Source organism: Prionailurus viverrinus, chromosome B4, assembly GCF_022837055.1.
Source record: "Prionailurus viverrinus isolate Anna chromosome B4, UM_Priviv_1.0, whole genome shotgun sequence".
NCBI lineage: Eukaryota > Metazoa > Chordata > Mammalia > Carnivora > Felidae > Prionailurus > Prionailurus viverrinus.
Window position 1 is genome coordinate 100,744,229 of NC_062567.1, and position 21,343 is coordinate 100,765,571.

A 21,343-nucleotide genomic window follows, 5' to 3' on the forward strand; every position below is an offset into this window, starting at 1 on the left:
CATGAAGGTGCTTCAATCCCTCAAGTTGTAGTTTTATGTGTCTTCTTTATTTTGAAGTGTACCTCATTATAATTTACATACTTATCTACTAATTTGTACATTATTTACATATTTATACAAACCAACATATTTATAAATTGAAATACATTTGCATCTTGGAAGTTTATGTTGTTCTTGTCTCTCTTAGAAAATGAGCCAGCAGGCAGTGGAGACTAATGATACAGTTTTCTTGGGGCACCTGGGTGGTTCAGTAGGTTAAGTGTCTGACTCTGGATTTCAGCTCAGGTCATGATCTCACAGTTCATAAGTTTGAGCCCCACATCAGGCGCTGCGCTGACAGTGTGGGGCCTGCTTGAGATTTTCTTTCTTTGTTCCTCTCCCATTTGTGTGCTCTCTCTCTCGCTCTCTCTCTCTCTCTGTCAAAATAAGTAAACTTAAAAAATGATATTGTTTTCTTTGGTTATTGTAGATTTGGTCTCATAAAGAAACACTGTGCATGGTATGTATTTGTAAGAGCAGTGAGGAGTCCATTGCTCTGGGTTCATAGAGAGATTCTCCACTGTATCTGCTCAGTCCCATCTTAGTGGGGGCAACTTTCTTCAAGTTTCCAACTCTACTCAACATGTTCAAATTCCTGATGAAATTCTTTTTCTTATGGCTTGTAAGGGTCCCTACCTGCTCTGTGGTGATGTGTCTCCAGTCAGTAGAGGGGTCAACACTGGAAGATAACTTATCTCTAGTCTCTTGTTTCTTCTCTGGGTTTTTATGATGGAAAGTTTGTCTTTTGTTCTCCCTTTTGCTTCGGAGACTTTTGACCCTCTAATCTAATGATCTTTCCCCTTCCCTCAAACTTTGTCTTCAGTCCTGAAAGAGGAAAAAACCCAGCCCTCAGATTTCTTTAGATCTTTTTTTTCCCTCCATCTTAAGAGTGGGCTTGGGTGAAGAAAAATTTTCTTGAGATAAACATTAGAGGAAAGAAGGAAAGTTAAATTCACTAATAGTGACTAGATTGATCTTTTATGATAACACCACATATATATTAACATTTTGCATAACCTATAGCATAAAAAATATACATATGCCTATGTAAAGTATACAGCTGGTAATTATATAACTTAATTTTGATGATTCAGAAGAAACTTCATAGTCTTTCAATTATATTAAGAACCTTAAGTGAAATTGAGATTGAATTGAAGGTAAACTGAACTTATCATCTCAAAACCTAACTCATATTTTTGTTTTAATATCAGTGAACTTATTTATATATATGTCTCTTCATAAGATAAGGTTTGCAGAAAAATTAGTTTAATTGAGTTTCAAATTTGATTCTACACTAGTAAGTTTTTTACTATAGTAAATATTTTCTACTTCATATGTAACCATTTAAGAAAAACATGCATGAGAAACAATAGCATAAAAATAAAAAGACTTTTGACTTCTTTGTTGAGCTTCATCCTATTTTCTTTTTTGTAGATATGCCTCACTGGTAAAATCAGTAATTCTCCACACAATAAAGCATTGTATAGCATGTCAGTGAATTCTGTTTTCATGCAATGCAACCTATTAGGGAGAGCTGATTTTTAAAAGACTATCAAAATCCCAGGCCATCAATAGAGATAAGCTTGTGTTTATTGAGAATTGATTTGAATCGTGGGCTATTAGAGTGGAAAGTTACCTAGAGAAACTTCTTCATATATATAGGTGAGAAAAACTGAGATCCAGAAGGCTGAAGCCAATCTTCTAAGCAGCACTGTTTTACATACACATATACATGTGCACATTCATGTGTATATATATTTTTTAAATTACATAATCTAAATATGTATATATTCTAATTCATTAAATTATTTTTGAAAAAGTTCAGTTATTTTATTAAAGATAAATATTTAAATGCACAATATTTTTGGAGTATTTCTTTGTTATTAAAATTTATTCCACTGAAATGACAGCTTAAAATGTGTAACTCCTATGCCAATTTATAATTCTCTTATTTGTATTGAACTAGGGCTTGGAGAAGGACCATACATGCTGGCAAATTATGGACAGAGTGGCCTTGTTCTGGGGGCCAATATGACCAGTAGAAGCATTTTCTCTTTGCGAAGGGGTAGTATTCATGGCAACTTGTTTTTTAATTTTATGATCACTCCAGGCCTTTTTAAAGAGAAGGCGTCATGTAAGTATGATTTCCAATTGAAAATAGGAATTTTATTTTCCCTTTACATTTTTTCATTTATTCATGCAGTAAATAATAATTTGGGATCTAATATGTTTATGACATTTTTTAAGCTGTCCTAAAGGAAGTAAAATGAAATAAGACACTGGTAGGGCACCTGGGTGCCTCAGTCAGTTAAGCGTTTGACTCTTGATTTTGGCTCAGGTCACAATCTCACAGTTTGGGAAATTGAGCCCTACATTGGGCTCTGCACTGACAGAGTGGAGCCTGCTTGGGATTCTCTCTGTCCCTCCCTCTCTCTGCTACTCCCCTGCTCATGTGCTCATTCTCTCTCTCTCTCTCTCTCTCTCTCTCTCTCTCTCTCTCTCAAAAATAAGTAAATAAATATAAAAAATAAGACACTTGTACATGAACCAACTATCTCTTTTGTATATAAAATCTTCTCTTTGTTTATCTGTTGGCATACATATGTATTAGGATGGCAATTATTTAATTAAATTTTGGGTCCTACATAAAACACAACTTAAATTTTCATAGTAGCCATCACAGACTTGAATTGAAATTTTTGAAATTTTGATTTGATCACAGAAATTAAATACTAGGAAAATAAATCAGAATCTAGACGGTCATTGAGACAGCCTGTTACCCTTATATGGCCTTGTCTGTCCTGGTACCTGGTCCCACATTTACTGTTTTGCATATGCAGATCACTATTGGTCATATCCACTGGCACTTGTTCCAACTGGTGGTTAGTGTCCCTTTCTGATCTGGTGATGCTCAGCCTACATCAGTTATACTAGCCCTATGTAGAATCATGCACGAGGTGTTGTATGAGCTTTGAAAATATTTGTTACATGAATCCAACCTAACTTTTATTTATTCTGAGAAATCTTCTGATTTTCTAGTTAGAGTGAATTGCTTCTTTCTTGTAAAAAGAACTCCCTTAGGTCTTTTTAATCTGTGAAAACACCTATCACAGTCTGCAGTTCCAATTTATATGTTAGTCATATACTTTTCCTCTGATACAGAGTTCATTTATTCCTTTTTGCATCTCCCAGTTCTCAGCAGAGGGACTTACAAGTTTTAAGATACAATCAATGCCTTTGGAATCACCTATTAGACTTGAGAGAGCTCTTCATTTTATGATTATAATAATGTTTTTAATAGAAAAATCCTAATGGACATAAACTAAAAAATTAAAACCTAAAAAAATTAAGGCCTAAGAAATTAAACCTGAAAATCTCAATTTTAAACCTTTTTATATCAGGGCACCTGGGTGGCTCAGTTGGTTAAATGTCTGACTCTTGATTTTGACTTCGTTCATGATCTCACAGTTCTGATTTCAAGACCTGTGTCATGCTGCTTGCTGACAGTGAGAAGCTTGCTTGGGGTTCTCTCTCTCTGCCCTTACTCCACTTACTCTCTCTCTCTCTCTCTCTCTCTCAAAATATAAATAAACTTTAAAAACAACAACAAAACAAAAACCCTTTTATATCATGGACTTTACAAATATAAGGAAAAGTTCTAAAGCATATAACAAAAAAGGGATGACATTTCTCAAGTGTTTTGTAGTTGTTTGTTAGCCATTTGATCATCTATTGGGAAATAGACAATAATGTTGAACAAATAGTTTTTCTTAATTCAGCAAAATCGCTTGCAAGAACATTGCCCATTGAGAGCCCAGTGATATTGAAATTCAGGGACATGCCTAAATTGTTCTGTTTCCCTTTTCTTTTATGTCATCCAATTTAGCCATTTATAGATTTTGTGCATTTGAAAATGTTAAAGCTTGCAAATACAAATACATGTCCAATTAATCACTGAATTACTTGTATGAAATTGTGCATTCTGGGATCCTAAGTTGATATGTCTTCCCCACCCCCCCAAGAACATGAGAAATTATTTAAAAAATAGAACTCATTGAAGACTGATTTTTTTTTTTGAGCTGTCACTGTTATTCATTACTCTAAGATACTAATTTTCCTTTTAGAGATCTTATAATTCATTTCTGAAAACTTTGAGACTGGTATTAATTATATATGGCAGTTATGCAGTTCTGTTTTTGTCCCGTTGATAAATACATTTTATAATGCTCATGTTGATGATCTGCTCTCTTCAGAGAACCCAGTGAGGTGTCAAACGCACTGTTCTATGTTTTACAGCATTGGCGCTTGTTTCCTTTGAATCTGCTGAGAGGCCAAACTATTTTCTCTATGTCCACGATGATGACAGTCTTAGTTTGGAACTGTGGCAGGCAAATTCGGCCTTTCATCGGAGAGCCACGTTTTTCCACCATCAGGGGCTCTGGATTCCTGGTTACAGTGCTTTTGAGTTATATAGCAAGAAAGGCTTTTTCATCGTCCTTACAGATTCTAGTGTCAAAGCATCAAAATATGATGATTCTGAAGAATTCAAGCATTCAAGTAGCTTCAGCATAGAAGGTATGGGTCCTGAGATCTTCAAAAGGAGAGTCCATAGATAGTTTACGTTATGGCAAAATGTTTATCAAATTTTATTTTTTAAGTCATTCTTCTTTAAAGGAGTACAAGTAGATAAAATTGTATGACTTTGGGTAAGTTTCTTAACCTCTTTGTCCTTCAGTTTATATGAAATTAGAATGGAGAAAATTATAAAACCTACTTTATAGAGTTATTATATCACATAAATTAATTGGTAAATTCCTTGCAACAGCCTTAAATAATGTTACTTTTAATTATGGCTCCAATTACTACTTTCAGTGCTATCTGAACTTTGGAAATAGAGCTTACTTGTATCTCTTGGGTTTACCTCTAGTTTCCTAGAAGGCAACTTCTCAATAACCTGATTCTTAATGATAAAGATGGCATGTTTATCTCTGTCTTTTGAATAATAGGGTATCTGGTTCCACTGACCTCTGGAAGATTTCTCATGTTCAGTGGAAGCCTGATTTTATTTCGAGAAATCCTTAAAGTTTTATAGCTATTTATAGCCGTTGAATTTTCTGAATTGCAGAGAGGAATCTTCACTGACTCATCTGATGTTTAAAAGTCACGATTTGTTTTCAAAACCTAGGAGCTTGACATATGCTTTGGCTATCCCAAACAAACTGTTTCATTTTAACATTTTGTTTCTTTCATTAATTCACCTGCCTTTTCTGTTGTGGATAAATTTCTGTATACTTCAATAGTCTTTGGATTTTAAAAATTCAGATGAGCTTCAATTTTTTTCCTATTAAAAAGGGTTCCTGTACTCATGAGGAAAAAGAGTCACTGACATATCAATACCATATTTTTACTTGAGTTTCCTTGAAAGTTGAACATTTTGATCCTCTATTTCCCCTCCAACCTAGAAATCTACTCCATTAGAATCAGACCCAGTGGCTCCACCTGAGTTTTGGACCAACTACTGCCAATGGCATCATCAGAATCTCAGAAAATGATTTTTGTGGGCTTCCTAAAACCAGGAAACTCTAGGAATCTACTCTAGTCTTGGAACCAATCCTCTCTCAGGATCCACAATTCTAGTGACCCAGCTCTAATGGCCATTCTAAATTTTAGATGCATAGATGCCTTCCCAAAAGTTTTATTTTCCTACCTGTACTTTGGAATTGCATTCTGTACCCAGAATTTGAGAAACATAGCCTCTATCCTGAACTTTCTCCTTTATGGAGCGCTCGTCTTCAGAGTTACTTTTGGACTGCTACTTACAGACTATTCTGTGATGTGGGAAGGGAAGAGTACTAGTAATTTGCAAGAGAAAACTCTTTAATCAAGGGAGATTTTATAACTGTAAGCATGTATTATTAAAATCCATTCATTTATTTTTGTCATCAGATAATATTTACCATGTACAAGGCAATTCTCTAAGTTCTACAAGAGGAACAAAGGTGGAATGCTCTCCTTAGTTTTGATATCGGGAAACACATCTTTGATCTTGCTGTTTTCCTAACTTGGTAGGACATTTGGTCCTGCTGAGTCTCAATTTCTTCATTTGTGAAATGAAAATAATACTCAACAGGCTTGCAAAGATAAAATAGAATAATATATAAAAATTACTTTGCAAAAAGTAAAATTCCAATCAAGTTTTGGTATTATTATGATATATAGATCAATGAGAACCCACTAAATATAAAGGGAAAAGATTCAGAATTTTTCTGCCTTCTCCAACTCCTGGATTTTTCAAATCTTTGGAAAGTAGACTAACATTTAGATATTCGACATAACCATGAAACACTTTGATCACCAAACAATTGTAATGCCTTTTTCACTTGTCCTGCATTTTCTAGAGCATTATGGTCAAGGAGGGGTCAAACCCAGAAGGGTTGTTATCATAAATCATTATTTTTTAAGATGTACATTAAAATATTTACAATCTAAACTTTATTTTTCCCCAGAAATCCAGGCAGCAGTGCCCTACAGGAGGATGTGTGAATGGAGATATGAACCTTGTGCCACTCCCTGTTTTAAAACATGTAGTGACCCTGAAGCACAAGCGTGTAAATTTCTTCCACCGTAAGTCATGAGTAACCATTAAATGAGAAAATTCCAGCATTAGCAGATTCTTATCTCAACCCATTTTTTAGATCAAAAAAATTCTCAAGAATAATTTGTGCATGTTCTATAATTATTAAGGAATTCATTTCATTTTATTCAAGCAATAGTTATTGAGGTTGTGCTATGTGCCAGGAAATCTAGCTGTTGTGGAATAGTACTGAACAAAGCAGACAAAGTACCTGCCCTCATGCAGCTTACATTTTGTCGGGTTAAGGCAGAGAATAAACAAACAAAAATATAAATATGTAGTATAATACATTGTTAGATGGAGATATGTGTTATGAAGAGAAATAAAGGAAAGTAAGGGAGATAGGGAGCATAAGGCATATGTGTATCTTTGCTAATTTACATAGGGTGCTCATGGAAAAACAGATGAACAAGGTAGTGTGTGGTCAGAGATATAAAGAAAGTAAGGGAACTGGCCATGTGGATGCCTGGGGAAAGAGTCTTTCAATCTGAGAACAGTGCAAAGTCCTGGGGTAGGAATTTGTTTGGTTTATTTAAATATAAACAAAGAAGTCAGTTAGTTGGAGCACAGTGAACAAAGTTGAGAGAGGTAGGAGATGAAACCAGAGAATCATAGTGGTGTGAAAATCTTACAGGGCCTGTGGCCCATTGTGAGTACTCTGTCTTTTTCTCTGAGCAATACCCTGGTATATTTTTAACAGAGAAGTGACATGATCTGATTTATGTTTAAGAAGTCTTCTTGGCTGTTGCAGTGACTGTTGAGGAAGGGAAGGACAAGGGCAGAACTGGTCAGTAATTCTGACAAGGTATGAAGGGGATTTCACTAGGTTGGTAGTCCTGGAAGCTATGAAAAATGTAAAGATTCTGAACATATTTTGAACTTAGGGCTGTGGGTTATACTGTTGGATTTAATATCTTTCTATGACTGAATAATTTCACTTAACATAATACTCTCTAGTTCCATCCATGTAGTTCAAATGGCAAGATTTCTTTTTGATTGATGAGTAATACTCCATTGTATATATATGTATATATACCACATCTTCTTTGTCCATTCATCCATCAGTGGACATTTGGGCTCTTTCCATACTTTGGTTATTGTTGATAGTGCTAATATAAACATTGGGGTGCATGTGCCCCTTTGAAACAGCATACCTGTATCCCTTAGATAAATACCTAGTAGTGCAATTGCTAGGTCATAGGGTAGCTCTATTCTTAATTTTTTGAGGAACCACCATATTTCCAGAATGGCTACACCAGTTTGCATTCCTACCAGCAGTGCAGAAGAGATCCGCTTTCTCTGCATCCCTGCCAACATCTGTTGTTTCCTGAGTTGTTAATGTTAGCCATTCTGACAGTTGTGAGGTGACATCTCATTGTGGTTTTGATTTGTATATCCCTGATGATGACTGATGTTAAGCATTTTTTCATGTGTCTGTTTGCCATCTGGATGTCTTCTTTGGAAAAGTGTCTATTCATGTCTTTTGCCCATTTTTTCACTGGATTATTTGTTTCTCGGGTGTTAAATTTGATAAGTTCTTCATAGATTTTGGATACCACCCTTTATCTGATATGTCGTTTGCAAATATCTTTCCCATTCCATTGGTTGCCTTTCAGTTTTGTTTATTGTTTCCTTCAGACACAGCGTCTCTTTCAAGGATTTCACAGCCTTTAGGAAGAAGACAGAAACAAAAGCTGATAATGACAATACAGTGGAAAGAGGGCCAAAGCAATAATGAGGACAACAATTAGCACATTGTGGTCTTTATAGTGTTACTCACACTGTGCTGAGTGCTGTGAAATGGGTAATCTCTTTTCCAGGGAATCCCTTTTCCAGGGAAAAACCCTACAGAGGCGCAGAGAGGTGACACATTTTGCACTACATCACACAGTCTGTAGGCAGTGGGCAGGGTTTTGAACCTCTCCTGGATATGATGTGCAATGGGAGCAGAGAGAAGGGAAGGAAGCATTTCTATTTACTTTCTTAAAAATAAGAACAGCCAATTCTTTCTGGAAAGGAGACATCTTCAGCATTCACTTGGACCTCTCCTGTTCACAGCCTATTTCCTGCCTCTTCCAGTAGTCATCAGGAGGAAGGCAAACAACAGGGGCTCCATAGTGAGGAGCTCATAGGCAAGGAAGGAAGGAAGAAAGATCGGAGAGCACGACCAGCCTGGCTCAGGAGGAAATGGGCTATATTTTGAAGTGGCATTTGGCTACTTTATTACTTCTTGTGGTATGACCAATCTACTAGGTGGTTGAACCCAGATCCTCAATGCTTCCTTAGTTTGGTCTATAGCTATTCCAAACCTTCTCTTTTGTTATAGTTAGGATACAGAGAAGAGGCTCAGGATAAACCTTTGCCCTGGCCAAGCTGTTTCTTTCTTTTTTTTCCTTTTCTTTTTAAAAATATGTTTAATTTTGAGGGAAAGAGAGATACAGAATATGAGCAGGAGGGACAGAGAGAGAGGGAGACACAGAATCCGAAGCAGGCTCCAGGCTCTGAGCTATCAGCACAGAGCCAAACGTGAGGCTCGAACCCAAGAAGCATGAGATCATGACCAGGGTCAAAGTCAGCACTCAACTGACTGAGCCACTGTGGCCAACCTGTTTCTTGTCTCTATTGCCATCTCTTTCTTCTTTCAACTCTTCCCTTTGCCCTGCACCAAGGTGCCTAATTATTGTTCCTCCTTGTATTTGCAGCCCTGAAGGGAGATTCAAATACTGAGCTGGGGATTTAACAAAGCTCTGCACCCCTCCGCCAAGTCCCCCACAGAACCACCACCCTTGTTCTAGATAATTGCAGTTTTCTGGCACATAGCAAGTGTTAAAAATAAAAATATCTAGTGGAAATGAGAACTTCTATGAGAAAAGATGCCAACTAGCATACCATAGAGCCCATATGTAAATACAGTTATTTCTGTTATGTAATATACCTATTACAAGAACTGGTCTGCATCTGAGGCATTAATTTATCAGTCAGAAGTTGAATAGATTATCAGTTGTGTGACAAAATGTGTGTGGCTCCATGTGCAGCCATGAAGACATTTTAAAGGAATAAGCTACTGAGTTTTGCAAAATATTTTAAGAAAGTGGCTGTGGTTTTGACTTGCAGAAAACAATTGCAAAGTAATTGAGTTACGCAAAATTGATGTTTATTTAACTTAATGATAACCAACTGGTCCTAGTCTCTTCAGCGATATAGTAACTTTAATTTTTATTTTTTGTTTGACAAAGTTTAGAGTAGAGTAAGAACATTGTATACCACTTAAAGTTTTATTATTCAAGTCTACTTTATGAAATAAACAATTGGTCACATAAGCCAAACTGTTTATGTAAAAAAATCATCTGTGAGGGAGATATCTAAGAGACGGCTAAATGTGTCTCATGTTAAACAAGAAATTAGCTTTTCTTGTTTTTTAAAGTGTTGCCTGGATTTTCTTCCATGAATTAGTGTCCTCTGGTGGCAATACCTACCCCTAGTACCAAGTTCATTTTCATCTTGAATTGGAAAGAGTCCTTGAGTATTTTTAAATCAAATTCTTTACAGAGGTGGCAGTTGGAAATGTCTAAAATTATTTACAATATTATTACTACCTCCTAGTGTATTTGAGAAGCAGGTAGGCAAGGCTTTTTATAAAAATGTTTGCATTAATCCTCTCTAGTATGAGTGAAATAACTGATTGTACACAAAAGATTACATTTATTTTCTTTGAATCAGAATACATTGGACTCTGAGCCTCAATTGGACAAGAAGGAAAATGTGACCTCACTTATTATATTGGCTTCATTCCATTAGATAAAAAGCATTCCAGATGGTCCTTCTTGTCTTTGGCCATGATGTCCAAGGCATCCATAGCTTCTTTAAATTTGGGACTCTTTTTTTTTTTAACCTTATTTATTTATTTTGAGAGAGCGAGAGAGAGAGAGAGTGAGGGTGGGAGGAAGGGGTAGAGAGAGAAGGAGACAGAGAATCCTAAGCAGGCTCTTTGCTGTCAGTACTGAGCCTGACATGGGACTCAATCCCAGATACCGAACTTTGAGATCACAGTTTTGCCTGAGCTGAAATCAAGAGTTGGACACTTAACCAACTGAGCCACCCGGGTGCCACAAATATGGCACTCTTGCTTTGCTCTGGTGCCATGTACAAGAAGGAGAGATCCTTACAAAAATCAGATGTTCTGGAAGTTGAAATCCAATCTCCATAGGCTCATATACAACCATATCCTCCCAGGACACTGCCAAACATTTGTGCTCTTGAGAACTACAGCTTCTGCCCCTCCCCTTCCCTGTTCGCAAAGAATCACAACCATGTTCTACCTCTGTCCCTTCCAGGCAGTGATTCCTAATATCTTTTCAATGAATTGAGGGCTTAAAAATAGGCAGAGAGAGCCACTGAAGTGTCTCTTTTGTTTTACTATTGTTCTTAAGGTGAGGATATTTAAAATGCATGTCTGTCTTCTGGGATTTGGGGGAATTTAGGAGTGGAAAGTACAACAAATGTAGATTAAAATCATAATAAATGATTCTTCTTCATTTTCAGTGATTTATAGACATTGGCTTTAGTGTGTTCCAAACATAAGTATATGTTTTGAAAATTCTGTGTTCAAATTCTTCATTAATCATGAAAGACATCCCTTTATCATCCCCTAGGGAATGGGATTTCATAAAATGAAGTATGATGGAATGGTGGCAAATCAAACACTCCTTAGTGCTTGATGAGAAGAATAGAAAACTTTCAGGAAATATATGTCTTAGTTGCGTATATTAAATGCAGTATTTTTTTAATATTTTAAACTTTTTTCACTTTAATTTTTTTTTCATGTAAAGAGTTGAAGGATGCTTGCCCTATTGCCCTAAAAATATGATCCTTGATGAGGTCACCTTCAAATGTGTTTATCCAGGAGACTGTAAGTATGAACCTTACCTAATTTATTCTGAAAAATGAAACACTTGAATATTCTTTTCTCTATTGATAGCAAGTGATTGTAAACAGAAATTTTAGACAACTTCTGTAAGATTCTTCTTCAATATCCCTTCCACAATTTTTTGTTTCTATTTGCTTTCCTAAAACATGTGAATCTTCCCTCTAAAATCCTTCCTGTGCTCTCTCTCTTCCAAAACACTTTCCTTGAGCCTGAAGATCCTTATAGGAAGTATACATGGGTTTATTTTAAGTGAAACAGATTAAGGAAGAGTATCTTTGTGTTTTTTGTAGGCATCCCTCTGATTCCCACAGAACCAGCATTAATGCCTCCAGGTAAGACATCTCTACCCATATTTACAGCTCTTTGAGATCTTAAATTAGACTTATGTTACAATTTGAGATCTTAAAATTAGACTTATGTAATTTAAGTCTTGGCGCACTTATAATAGCTGCTGACATCAGTACTATCCCATTGACCAGAAAACCCAGCATTCACTTTGTTTTGTTACACAGCCTTTACTGGTTCAGCACGCCAGGTTGTCTGAATGGCTTCTTCCTTCGGTTCACCTCTTCCATTTCAGTTCGTATAGATAACAAGGACTTCTCTCACATTTTAAACCTAGAATTTGGGTTTCACTAAATCTTGCTTAAATTTTCACAGTGATTAAGTTGACTCTGAAGAGATGTTAATGCAAATGAAGTCATCCTTTGGCATTTCCATTTCCGTTCTTGTGTTCTGTCCCGGCCTCTGCAGTAGGCAGTCTGGCTCATACCTCACTCTTCTCCCTCTCTATGAAACTTGGCTTAGGAAAGGGTTTGATAATTCTACTCACACTAAGGCTTGACAAACTTAATGTATTATTTTTCCTGAGGTTACACGTTAGAAAAGTTCAGATATTTCTTCTTTTTTTGGTTATATTATCATTGTTTAATTGTATTGCTAATTAAATTATCTGCTAAAAAAGGCAAGTAGGAAGTTCTGAATTTATGTAGGAGTTATGGATTTCATAGTCCATTCTAAGAGAGTTTTTATTTTTTATTTTATTTATCGTTTTAATGTTCATTTATTTTTGAGAGAAAGAGAGAACATGTGCACATGCACGTGGGGGAGGGACAGAGAGAGACACACACAGGATCTGAAGCAGGCTCTGTGCTGACAGCATGAACCCTGAGACCATGACTTGAGCCAAAATCAGACACCTAACCAACTGAGCCACCCAGGTGCTCCTAGAGATTTTTAAAATAAAAATATTCTGAACCAACCATTTAAATAAACAAAATTTTAAAAACTGAATTATAGTTGACATACATAAACCTCCTTCTAACTATCACTATTACCACTATTTTTATTAGCTTCTGTATATTGAGTTCTTAGTACATGCCAGGCACCGGACTAAGCACTTTGCATACATTTAGTCCTGTTAAGTCATTAGAATATTCCATGACTGTGCTTGTTTTGGACTAGAATTTTGTTTCCTCTCCTATTGTTTATTATTTAAAAAAAAATTTTTTTTTACATTTATTTATTTTTTTGAGACAGAGAGGGACAGAGCATGAACGGGGGAGGGTCAGAGAGAGAGGGAGACACAGAATCGGAAACAGGCTCCAGGCTCTGAGCTGTCAGCACAGAGCCCGATGCGGGGCTCGAACTCACGGACCGTGAGATCATGACCTGAGCTGAAGTCGGTTGCCCAACCGACTGAGCCACCCAGGCGCCCCATCCTCTCCTATTGTTTAAAAGTTTATGGTAATAAGAATAAAAATATTTAAGGGGTGGGGCGCCTGGGTGGCTCCGTCAGTTAAGCGTCCGACTTCGGCTCAGGTCATGATCTCACGGTCCGTGAGTTCGAGCCCCGCGTCGGGCTCTGTGCTGACAGCTCAGAGCCTGGAGCCTGTTTCGGATTCTGTGTCTCCCTCTCTCTCTGCCCCTCCCCTGTTCATGCTCTGTCTCTCTCTGTCTGTCTCAAAAATAAATAAACGTTAAAAAAAATTTAAAAAAAATATTTAAGGGGTGCCTGGGTGGCTCAGTCAGTTGGGCATCCGACTTGGCTCAGGTCATGATCTCATGATTTGTGAGTTCAAGCCCTGTGTCGGGCTCTGTGCTGACATATTGGAGCCTAGATCCTGCTTTGGATTCTGTGGCTCTCTCTCTCTCTGCCCCTCCCCACCTGCACTCCATCTGTCTCTCCTTCAGATATAAATAAATATTAAAAACTTTTTTAAAAAGGATAAAAATATTTAAGTCTGTATTGTTTCATATCCTCTAGAAGATACAACATCTGTATATCATGATCACTACTTATAGGACCAAGGGATAGGATTTTTTGTCCTCCTTTATTCTGCAAATTAGAAACTGTAAAATGAGCACAAAATTAAGATTATTTAGAGAATTTATTTAACTAAAATGTAAGTTTTTTCTTACATCATTGTGGTAGACTGAATAATGGCCCTCCAAATATGTTCCCAACTTAATCCCAAGAATTTGTGAATATGACCTTACAGAGGGACTTGCAGAGGGACTTGCAGGTGTGATTAAGTTAAGGAACTTGAGATGGGGAAATTATCCTGGATTATCCATACGGGCCCAATGTAATAACAAGGGTCCTGATAAGAAAGTGGCGGTGGGGGGGGGGGGGTCAGAGTCAGAGAAGGTGATTCTGATGACAGAATCAGAGTAGAGGGGGAAAGTGAGAGACATTTGAAGATATTATGCTATGACTTTGAAGATGAAGAAAGGGACCACAAGCCAAGGTATGCAGGTGATTCAAAGAGGCAGAAAAAGCAAGGAAACAGATTCTTCCTGGGAGCCTCTAGAAGGAATGCAGCCCTTCATGGTACCTTGACTTTAAGACTTCTGACTTTCAGGACCACAAGATAATAAATTGGTGACATGTTAAACCACTGAATTTGTAATAACTTGTTACAGCAGCAATATGAAATGAATACAGTCATTGTTAGACAATATCACTAATGAACATTAATTATAGCTAGACAAAATTTCAACCATCTATTTTGGCTATTCTGTGGTCCTTCCAGCTTTGAATAGTTTAGAGATAACTTTAGTTCTTACAAAAAGCTTTTGAAGGTGACTTACAAATGTGTTTACTAATCATATCTTCACTTTCCACCAATCACTCCTTTACTGCACCCACCAATGGTGGTCCACATGTGGTTCACAGCACTGTGGATTCTGCTTGCAAGAAATACATTCTAGATATTCACTGAGGGAAATGAATCAGCTTCGCTACTTACTTTTTATTTAAAAAAAAATTTTTTTTTCAACGTTTATTTATTTTGGGGACAGAGAGAGACAGAGCATGAACGGGGGAGGGGCAGAGAGAGAGGGAGACACAGAATCGGAAACAGGCTCCAGGCTCTGAGCCATCAGCCCAGAGCCTGACGCGGGGCTCGAACTCCCGGACCGTGAGATCGTGACCTGGCTGAAGTCGGACGCTTAACCGACTGTGCCACCCAGGCGCCCCGCTACTTACTTTTTAAAGGCAACAAAATTTCTAACTCCTGAGCAGTCTTTAGTGATGTCACTGATAGTTTTACTTATTCAAACAATTGTGTTGAAGCTGTGAAAACAGTGAAGATGTTTATAGAATGGTGATGAAAAGCCAGAGCTCTGGAATAAGAATTCTCTAGTTTGAATTCTGCCCCTGACACTTACTAGCTTACCTGTCTATATAGGTAGTCTATACCTGTTTACCTGTCTATACAGATAGTTTCCGTATCTGTGAAATGATAATGGTATTGTTATCTACTTTACAGAGTTCTTGTGAGGAATAAAGGAAAGTCTTTATGAAATTTTTTTAGCAGTTTCTACTACATGTAAATTCCATACTTGATGGCTTCCATTTCACTAATGGAAAGGATATCTTCATTCCTAACAGGTCCAGAAATGATTACTCCATCAGACTTCACTGTATTTGATATGTTAACACCAACGCCAGGTTTGGAATGTGAGGTATGACTGGGTAATCTATTCCAGCTATTTGTCTTTTCCTGATAGTTTCTATTCAAGTTTCTGTATCACTATCCAGATGCTATTAAACTTCTTTTGCTATGCTCTCTAATCTATCTTTGTCAAAAGATGCTAAGAAATATGCGTTACATTTTAGGAAATTTGTGTGTGTGTGCCCTCTCTGAGGCATGAACACACTGTATTTTCTTAACTGATTTAGATATGTCTTATTAATTAGTAAGATTCTGGTCACACTAAGAAAAACAAAATTCAAATGAAGTCTTAAGTATTATCCTTTAATAAAGACTTATCTAGCGTGGGCTTCAGGCATTCAAAAATATTTATTAAGCAGCAATTATATGCCAGCCACTGTGGCAGATAACAAAGATACATTGGCAAGCCAAAAAAGATCAGGTCATTGGACTCCAGAGCTTGTAAATTGTCTTGGCCGAGACTTGAGCAGTTAGTTATCTTCTTCAAATGTGCCACCTGTTTGATAAACCAACTGTTTATTCCACCAATATTTATTTAGCGCTGTTTTTGGCCAGGTGCTATTGAAGTACCATAGATAAAACAACGTAAAAGCAAGCAAACATCCATGCGTTTGTGGAGTTTATATTCCACTGGAGGTTCTAAGATAGCCAATAAGCAAAATAAGTTACTACGTTATATAAAATGTTGGAAGAGGCTCTCAGAAAAAAAAAATCTCTTTTCAATGACATGGTTAGAAAATCCTCATTGATAAGGTACTGTAGAGTAAAAGATCTGGAGAAGTTCAGGTACTAAACCATGCCAAGAAACAGGGCAGTGTATGTAGTCTGGAACACCAGGAAACAAAGTTCCAGGATCATGTACAAAGGCCCAGAGGTAAAAATGTACCTGCCATATTAAAATAATAATGAGGCCATTATGTAAGTCAGCACTAAGAAAAGAAATAAATAATATTATGTAAAGTCTTGTAGATGATTATAAAAACTGTGGTTTTTATTTTAAAAGACACAGGAAGACACTGGGTATTTTTGAGCAGAGAAATTACACGATCTGATTTGTTTTGGGATCATTTTACCTGTTGGGAGTATGGTGCAAAGAGACAACAGAACAGGTTAGGAAGCTACTGCAGGAATTGAGGCAGAGATGATGGTGGCATGGACCATGTGACAGCAGTGGGAATGGTGACAAATAACTGGGTTCAGGATGTGTTTTGAATACAAAGATCACAGAATTTTCTAAAAGATTAGACATGGAGTGTGAGTGAAACAGAGGCATCAAGGATTTTAAGATCTTTGCTTTGAGCAATTAAAGGATAAAGTTGGCGTTAATCAGGATGGGGAAATTGTTGGAAGTGAAGGTCTGGGATGGGTGTAACTAAGAGTTCAGGTTTGCCATGTAAAGACTGAGATTGCTCTTAGACATCAAAAACCTACAGATGTACAGACCTGGTAGACGTAAATAGAGCTTAGAGCAGAGGTCAAGCTGAATTAAATTTTGAAATACTCAGTGATGGGATGAAATCACAAAAGGTGTGTGTGCAGATAGAGAAGAGAGGAAGGAGGAAGAAATGATGGCAAACGACTAAAGGGTATTAACTAGTGAAAGAGGAGAAAATGGAGGAGATCCTAATTGGTCTAGAAGCTAAGGAAAGAAAACAATAAGGAAGATGGAGTAATAAGCTATCCTAAATATGTTAATAGGTCAGTAAGATGAGGTCTAAAAATTGATCATTGGATTTAGCAAAGTAAAGTTCATTGGTGACCTTGTTAAAAATAGTTTCAGTAGAATGGAAGGTTTACATTCTTTCAGGCAATTTAGATGTTGTAGGGGCTTTGGTTTTGTCTAAATATTTTCATTTTCCTGGTGAAGTGGAAATCAGGGTCAATACTGGGAATTGATACAATTGCACACAGAAAATTTTGGAAAGTTGGACTTGATTATTTGCCTCCCCTTGGCTCTTAAATTTAGAAGTGGTCACTTAATAGTCTTACTAGTTAGAAAAGCACTTAACCTCTCTTATCCTTGTTTTTGATCATGTATAATATTGGGATGATAGAAACTGGCTCAAAAATTTAGGGAGAAGCAAATGAAAGAAGCTACTATTAGTGCATGACATATAATAGATGCTAAATAGTTGTTAAGTTTTCTTCCCTATCCATTGAGATGCAGTATAGAGTAGTGGTCAAGATCACAGATGCCAGAGTAACAATCCCTGAACTTAAATTCTGACTATACCACCTACTAGCTATGTGATCTTGGGCAAGTTACTTTGACCTTCACCCTCCTGAGTTCCTCATCTATAAAACAGGAAAAAAATAGTAGTACCTACCTCAGAGGGTTGTTTTGTGGGAATGAAATGGGTTAATTAGAAAAATGTCTTAAACATAATAAGTGATATAAGTGTTTGATCACTGCTATAATTATTACCATAATTTAAATACAATAAAATTCGTAAACTTTAAAAAATCTACCACGGATTTATTTTGTATTTGTTTATCTGGAAGTCGGTAAGCTATATATATATAAAATAATTTATAATGGTTTTGTCCAGGGGCTTTTAGACTGATTTCACATGTGAATTTTTAATGAAATATTTATAGTATTAAGTAGTATTTTTTTTTAATTGACATTAACAGAAGTTATAATGACATACTAGCTTTACAGGACATATGAAACCTTAACCTCTACTGTATAGGTCTGTTTGCAAAAACAATCAAGACAATATAAGACTTCAATTTGCTCAGATGTCTGAGTATATGGGCAATTCTGATATCAAATAAATATTAAGGTAAAGCTTAAATTAAGTCCAAACCTAATATTTTGGAGAGAATACATCAACAGAAATTGTAGTGAAATTCTAATTGTTCATCTTTCAAAAGCTTTCATATTTAGAAAATGTACACTATGGGCAGGGTGAAAGGGGAATTTAAAAGTTATTTGAAAACATTAGTTGAAAATAGAAAAAAGAAAACTAATTTTCTTTTTTGTTAACAGCCTCAACAATTTGATCCTGTTTATAATTGTAGCCAATATATATGCCTTAATATGGAATGGCAGTTATACAACTGGTCTCTTAATTGCCCGAAGGACTTGGAAATGCCTGACTGTGGTTTCCGGGGAAGGCCCGTTCAAGTGAACAGCGATATCTGCTGCCCTGAGTGGGAATGTCCTTGTAAGTTTGCATTTATTTATTTATTTTTAAATTTTAAATTTACTTATTTATTTTGAGAGAGAGTAAGAGAGAGCATGCAAGGGAGGGGCAGAGAGAGAGGAAGAGGCAGAATCCCAAGCAGGCTCCACACTGTCAGCGTGAAGCCTGATGTGGGATTTGAACCTGGGAACCATGAGAGCATGACCTGAGCTGAAACAAGAGTCAGACACTTAACCGACTGAGCCACCCAGGTGCCCTGTAAGTTTGCATTTCTTACATGACAGTCAATTTCCAGTCAGGAGAAGATTGTTATTTTTTTTGAACTGATCACCTCACTCATCAAGCCAAAGTGATTGCTGAACTTTGTCCATTTCATTTACAATTTTGTTTCCCAATGTGTAACTTTTAGAGTTGCTTTTTGTCAAACATAATAATGCTAATTTAAAAGTTTTCTTTTTTCTTTTTTTTTTTAAAGAGTGGTCATGACTACAAATACAAATAATTAGTTAACAGACCAAACCCACTCTCTACCATTTTTCTTAGGTCGGTGTTCCATGTTGTCAGAACTGAGTATTATTACATTTGATGGAAACAATGCAGCCTTATATAGTATGGCTTCTTACATCTTGTTAAGAATTCCTGGAGAGATTATTGTTGTTCACATTGAAAAGTGTTCTGTGAATCAGGTAGGTCATAATCCATTCTTGTGTCATTTCTTCATAAACCCATAGCTAATGTACACAGCAATATTAGATATTCCTAAAGTGAGAAGGGGCTCAATAACTCACTGAGATACATCTTTTAGCACTTAAAACAAAAAAGAAAATGTTACATGTGACTATATTTAGAGGCACGTAAAATTAATTCACATAATGTTTTTAAAAGTCAAGTAATAGATTTTTAAGTGTTTTTTTACTTTTTTTTTTCAGAATGGAAATTCATTTAAAAAGCTAGTGAGTATTTGCAAAGTGTTTCATAAACTCCTTCTCTTTATTGCCAACATTATGTTTAACTCCATAAACTTTTAATATTTTTTTTTCAAATTAAGGCATCCTCTGGAAGAACGTATGGACTTTGTTTTAAGAAGTTAAATTTGACCACATCAATACATAAAATACTTGTTAATCGGGCAACAAGAAAGGTAAGAACACAAAGTTGAAAGATATCCTCACATTAGAGAAAATGAAGAAATTATATTAAACATGATTCCTTCCCAAACCAGGGGAAATTAAACATTTCAGCAGAGTTTCGTTGCTATTGTGTTTAATCATTCTTTTCATGGAAAGTAAAAAAAAAATGTGTTTCTTAGTATTGTATTTCTCCTTCCAAGATGTGCCAACTGTTGCAAATATGTCTCCCCTTGTGAGGTTAACTGTAATGGCTGTGTAAAATCCATGAAAGCCCTCTTGGAAATGTGAGGGCCCAAGTTTCTTAGTGTCAGTTAACATTAGTGTTTTCCATTAGATAAAGTGGAACTGATGTGAAAAAGAGAGATCACAGGGTTGAAAAAAGGAGTAGCTAAGAACACCAGAATGAAGACCACTGAGAGAAAAATAGTTTTGAAGTGCTGATGATGTTCATTTTTCAATGAATATGTGATAGCTAAAGTAAAAAAAAAATGAAGAAATATTTGGCTATTGAACCAAACTGAAGAAGGGGGAGGTATTGGGAAATTGGGAAAAAACCCTTTGATTTTACAGGAAAAACCTTTATCCCAAGGAATATATATTTACTGGAGAGGGATGAGCTATAAGCTGGATACTTTACTTATATGTTTCTTTCAAATATGTAAGAAAATATTGTGTAAGATTTTGCTAAAGTGGCTGAGATATTATATACCTTCTAGAAAGAATTTGTTTTTTGGTTTTTTTAACCACAGGCCAAACATTCTCGACTAGAAAAAATATTAAAATGAAACTAAAATATAGTACAGTGTTAGAAACTTTAATTTTAGGTAAAGCAAAATATATGAATGGGGTAATTTTTTGGATGATAGCATTTGTATATACTTTTGATTTGATCAGGTTGATATATTAACAGGAAGTGGATGAGAAATAAATTTAAACTCAAATCTGGTCAGTGCTATTATTATGAGCATTTGGGCCAAAGGGCTTATTTTTTACCTCGCTGGTCATGTATTCAGTTAAAAGCTAATTATTTAAGAATTATTTAGTGAGAGTTTATGTGATAAGACAACACAGGTCCTGGTATTAAGTAATTTGTAGCTGTATGTGAGGTGCCTAAATGTAACTGTCTGCCAATTATAAACCAACAGGAGGTATATAGAGTATGACTAATATATTGCCAAAACAGATCTCTTAATGCAGTTTACAGAAAGGTCAAATAGGTATTTTTGGAGGAGGTGACACCTGAGAGAAGTCTTAAACCAAGAGCAGAAATTAACCAGGCAGGAGTAAGGACATTTCAGCCTGCAGGTGGCAGTATGAGGAAGATATAAAAATAAGAAACTGGTTGGTGGGGAGACATGACTGACAAATTTATTTCTGGTTCCATGTCTTTGCCATCATTTATAACAGTGGATTTCTAAATATAATCCTCAGATTGCCTACATTTGTATTACCAAGAGTACACGTTACAAATACAGAGTCTAGAATCCCATCCAAACCTAGGAAAT

General features: G+C 36.2%; 1 protein-coding gene across 3 annotated transcripts in view; it reads left to right on the forward strand.

The window, feature by feature from the left end:
• The window catches only part of OTOGL (otogelin like), a 140,529-nt gene that overhangs the window by 87,814 nt on the left and 31,372 nt on the right, over positions 1–21,343 (forward strand). For all 3 annotated transcript variants that reach the window (XM_047866501.1, XM_047866502.1, XM_047866503.1), the window contains exons 32-41: positions 2,006–2,173; positions 4,336–4,614; positions 6,546–6,663; positions 11,503–11,582; positions 11,891–11,932; positions 15,496–15,569; positions 18,552–18,729; positions 19,252–19,394; positions 19,638–19,661; positions 19,757–19,849. In XM_047866501.1, coding sequence (XP_047722457.1) covers positions 2,006–2,173; positions 4,336–4,614; positions 6,546–6,663; positions 11,503–11,582; positions 11,891–11,932; positions 15,496–15,569; positions 18,552–18,729; positions 19,252–19,394; positions 19,638–19,661; positions 19,757–19,849 — 1,199 coding nt within the window. The remainder of the gene's footprint in view (positions 1–2,005; positions 2,174–4,335; positions 4,615–6,545; positions 6,664–11,502; positions 11,583–11,890; positions 11,933–15,495; positions 15,570–18,551; positions 18,730–19,251; positions 19,395–19,637; positions 19,662–19,756; positions 19,850–21,343) is intronic.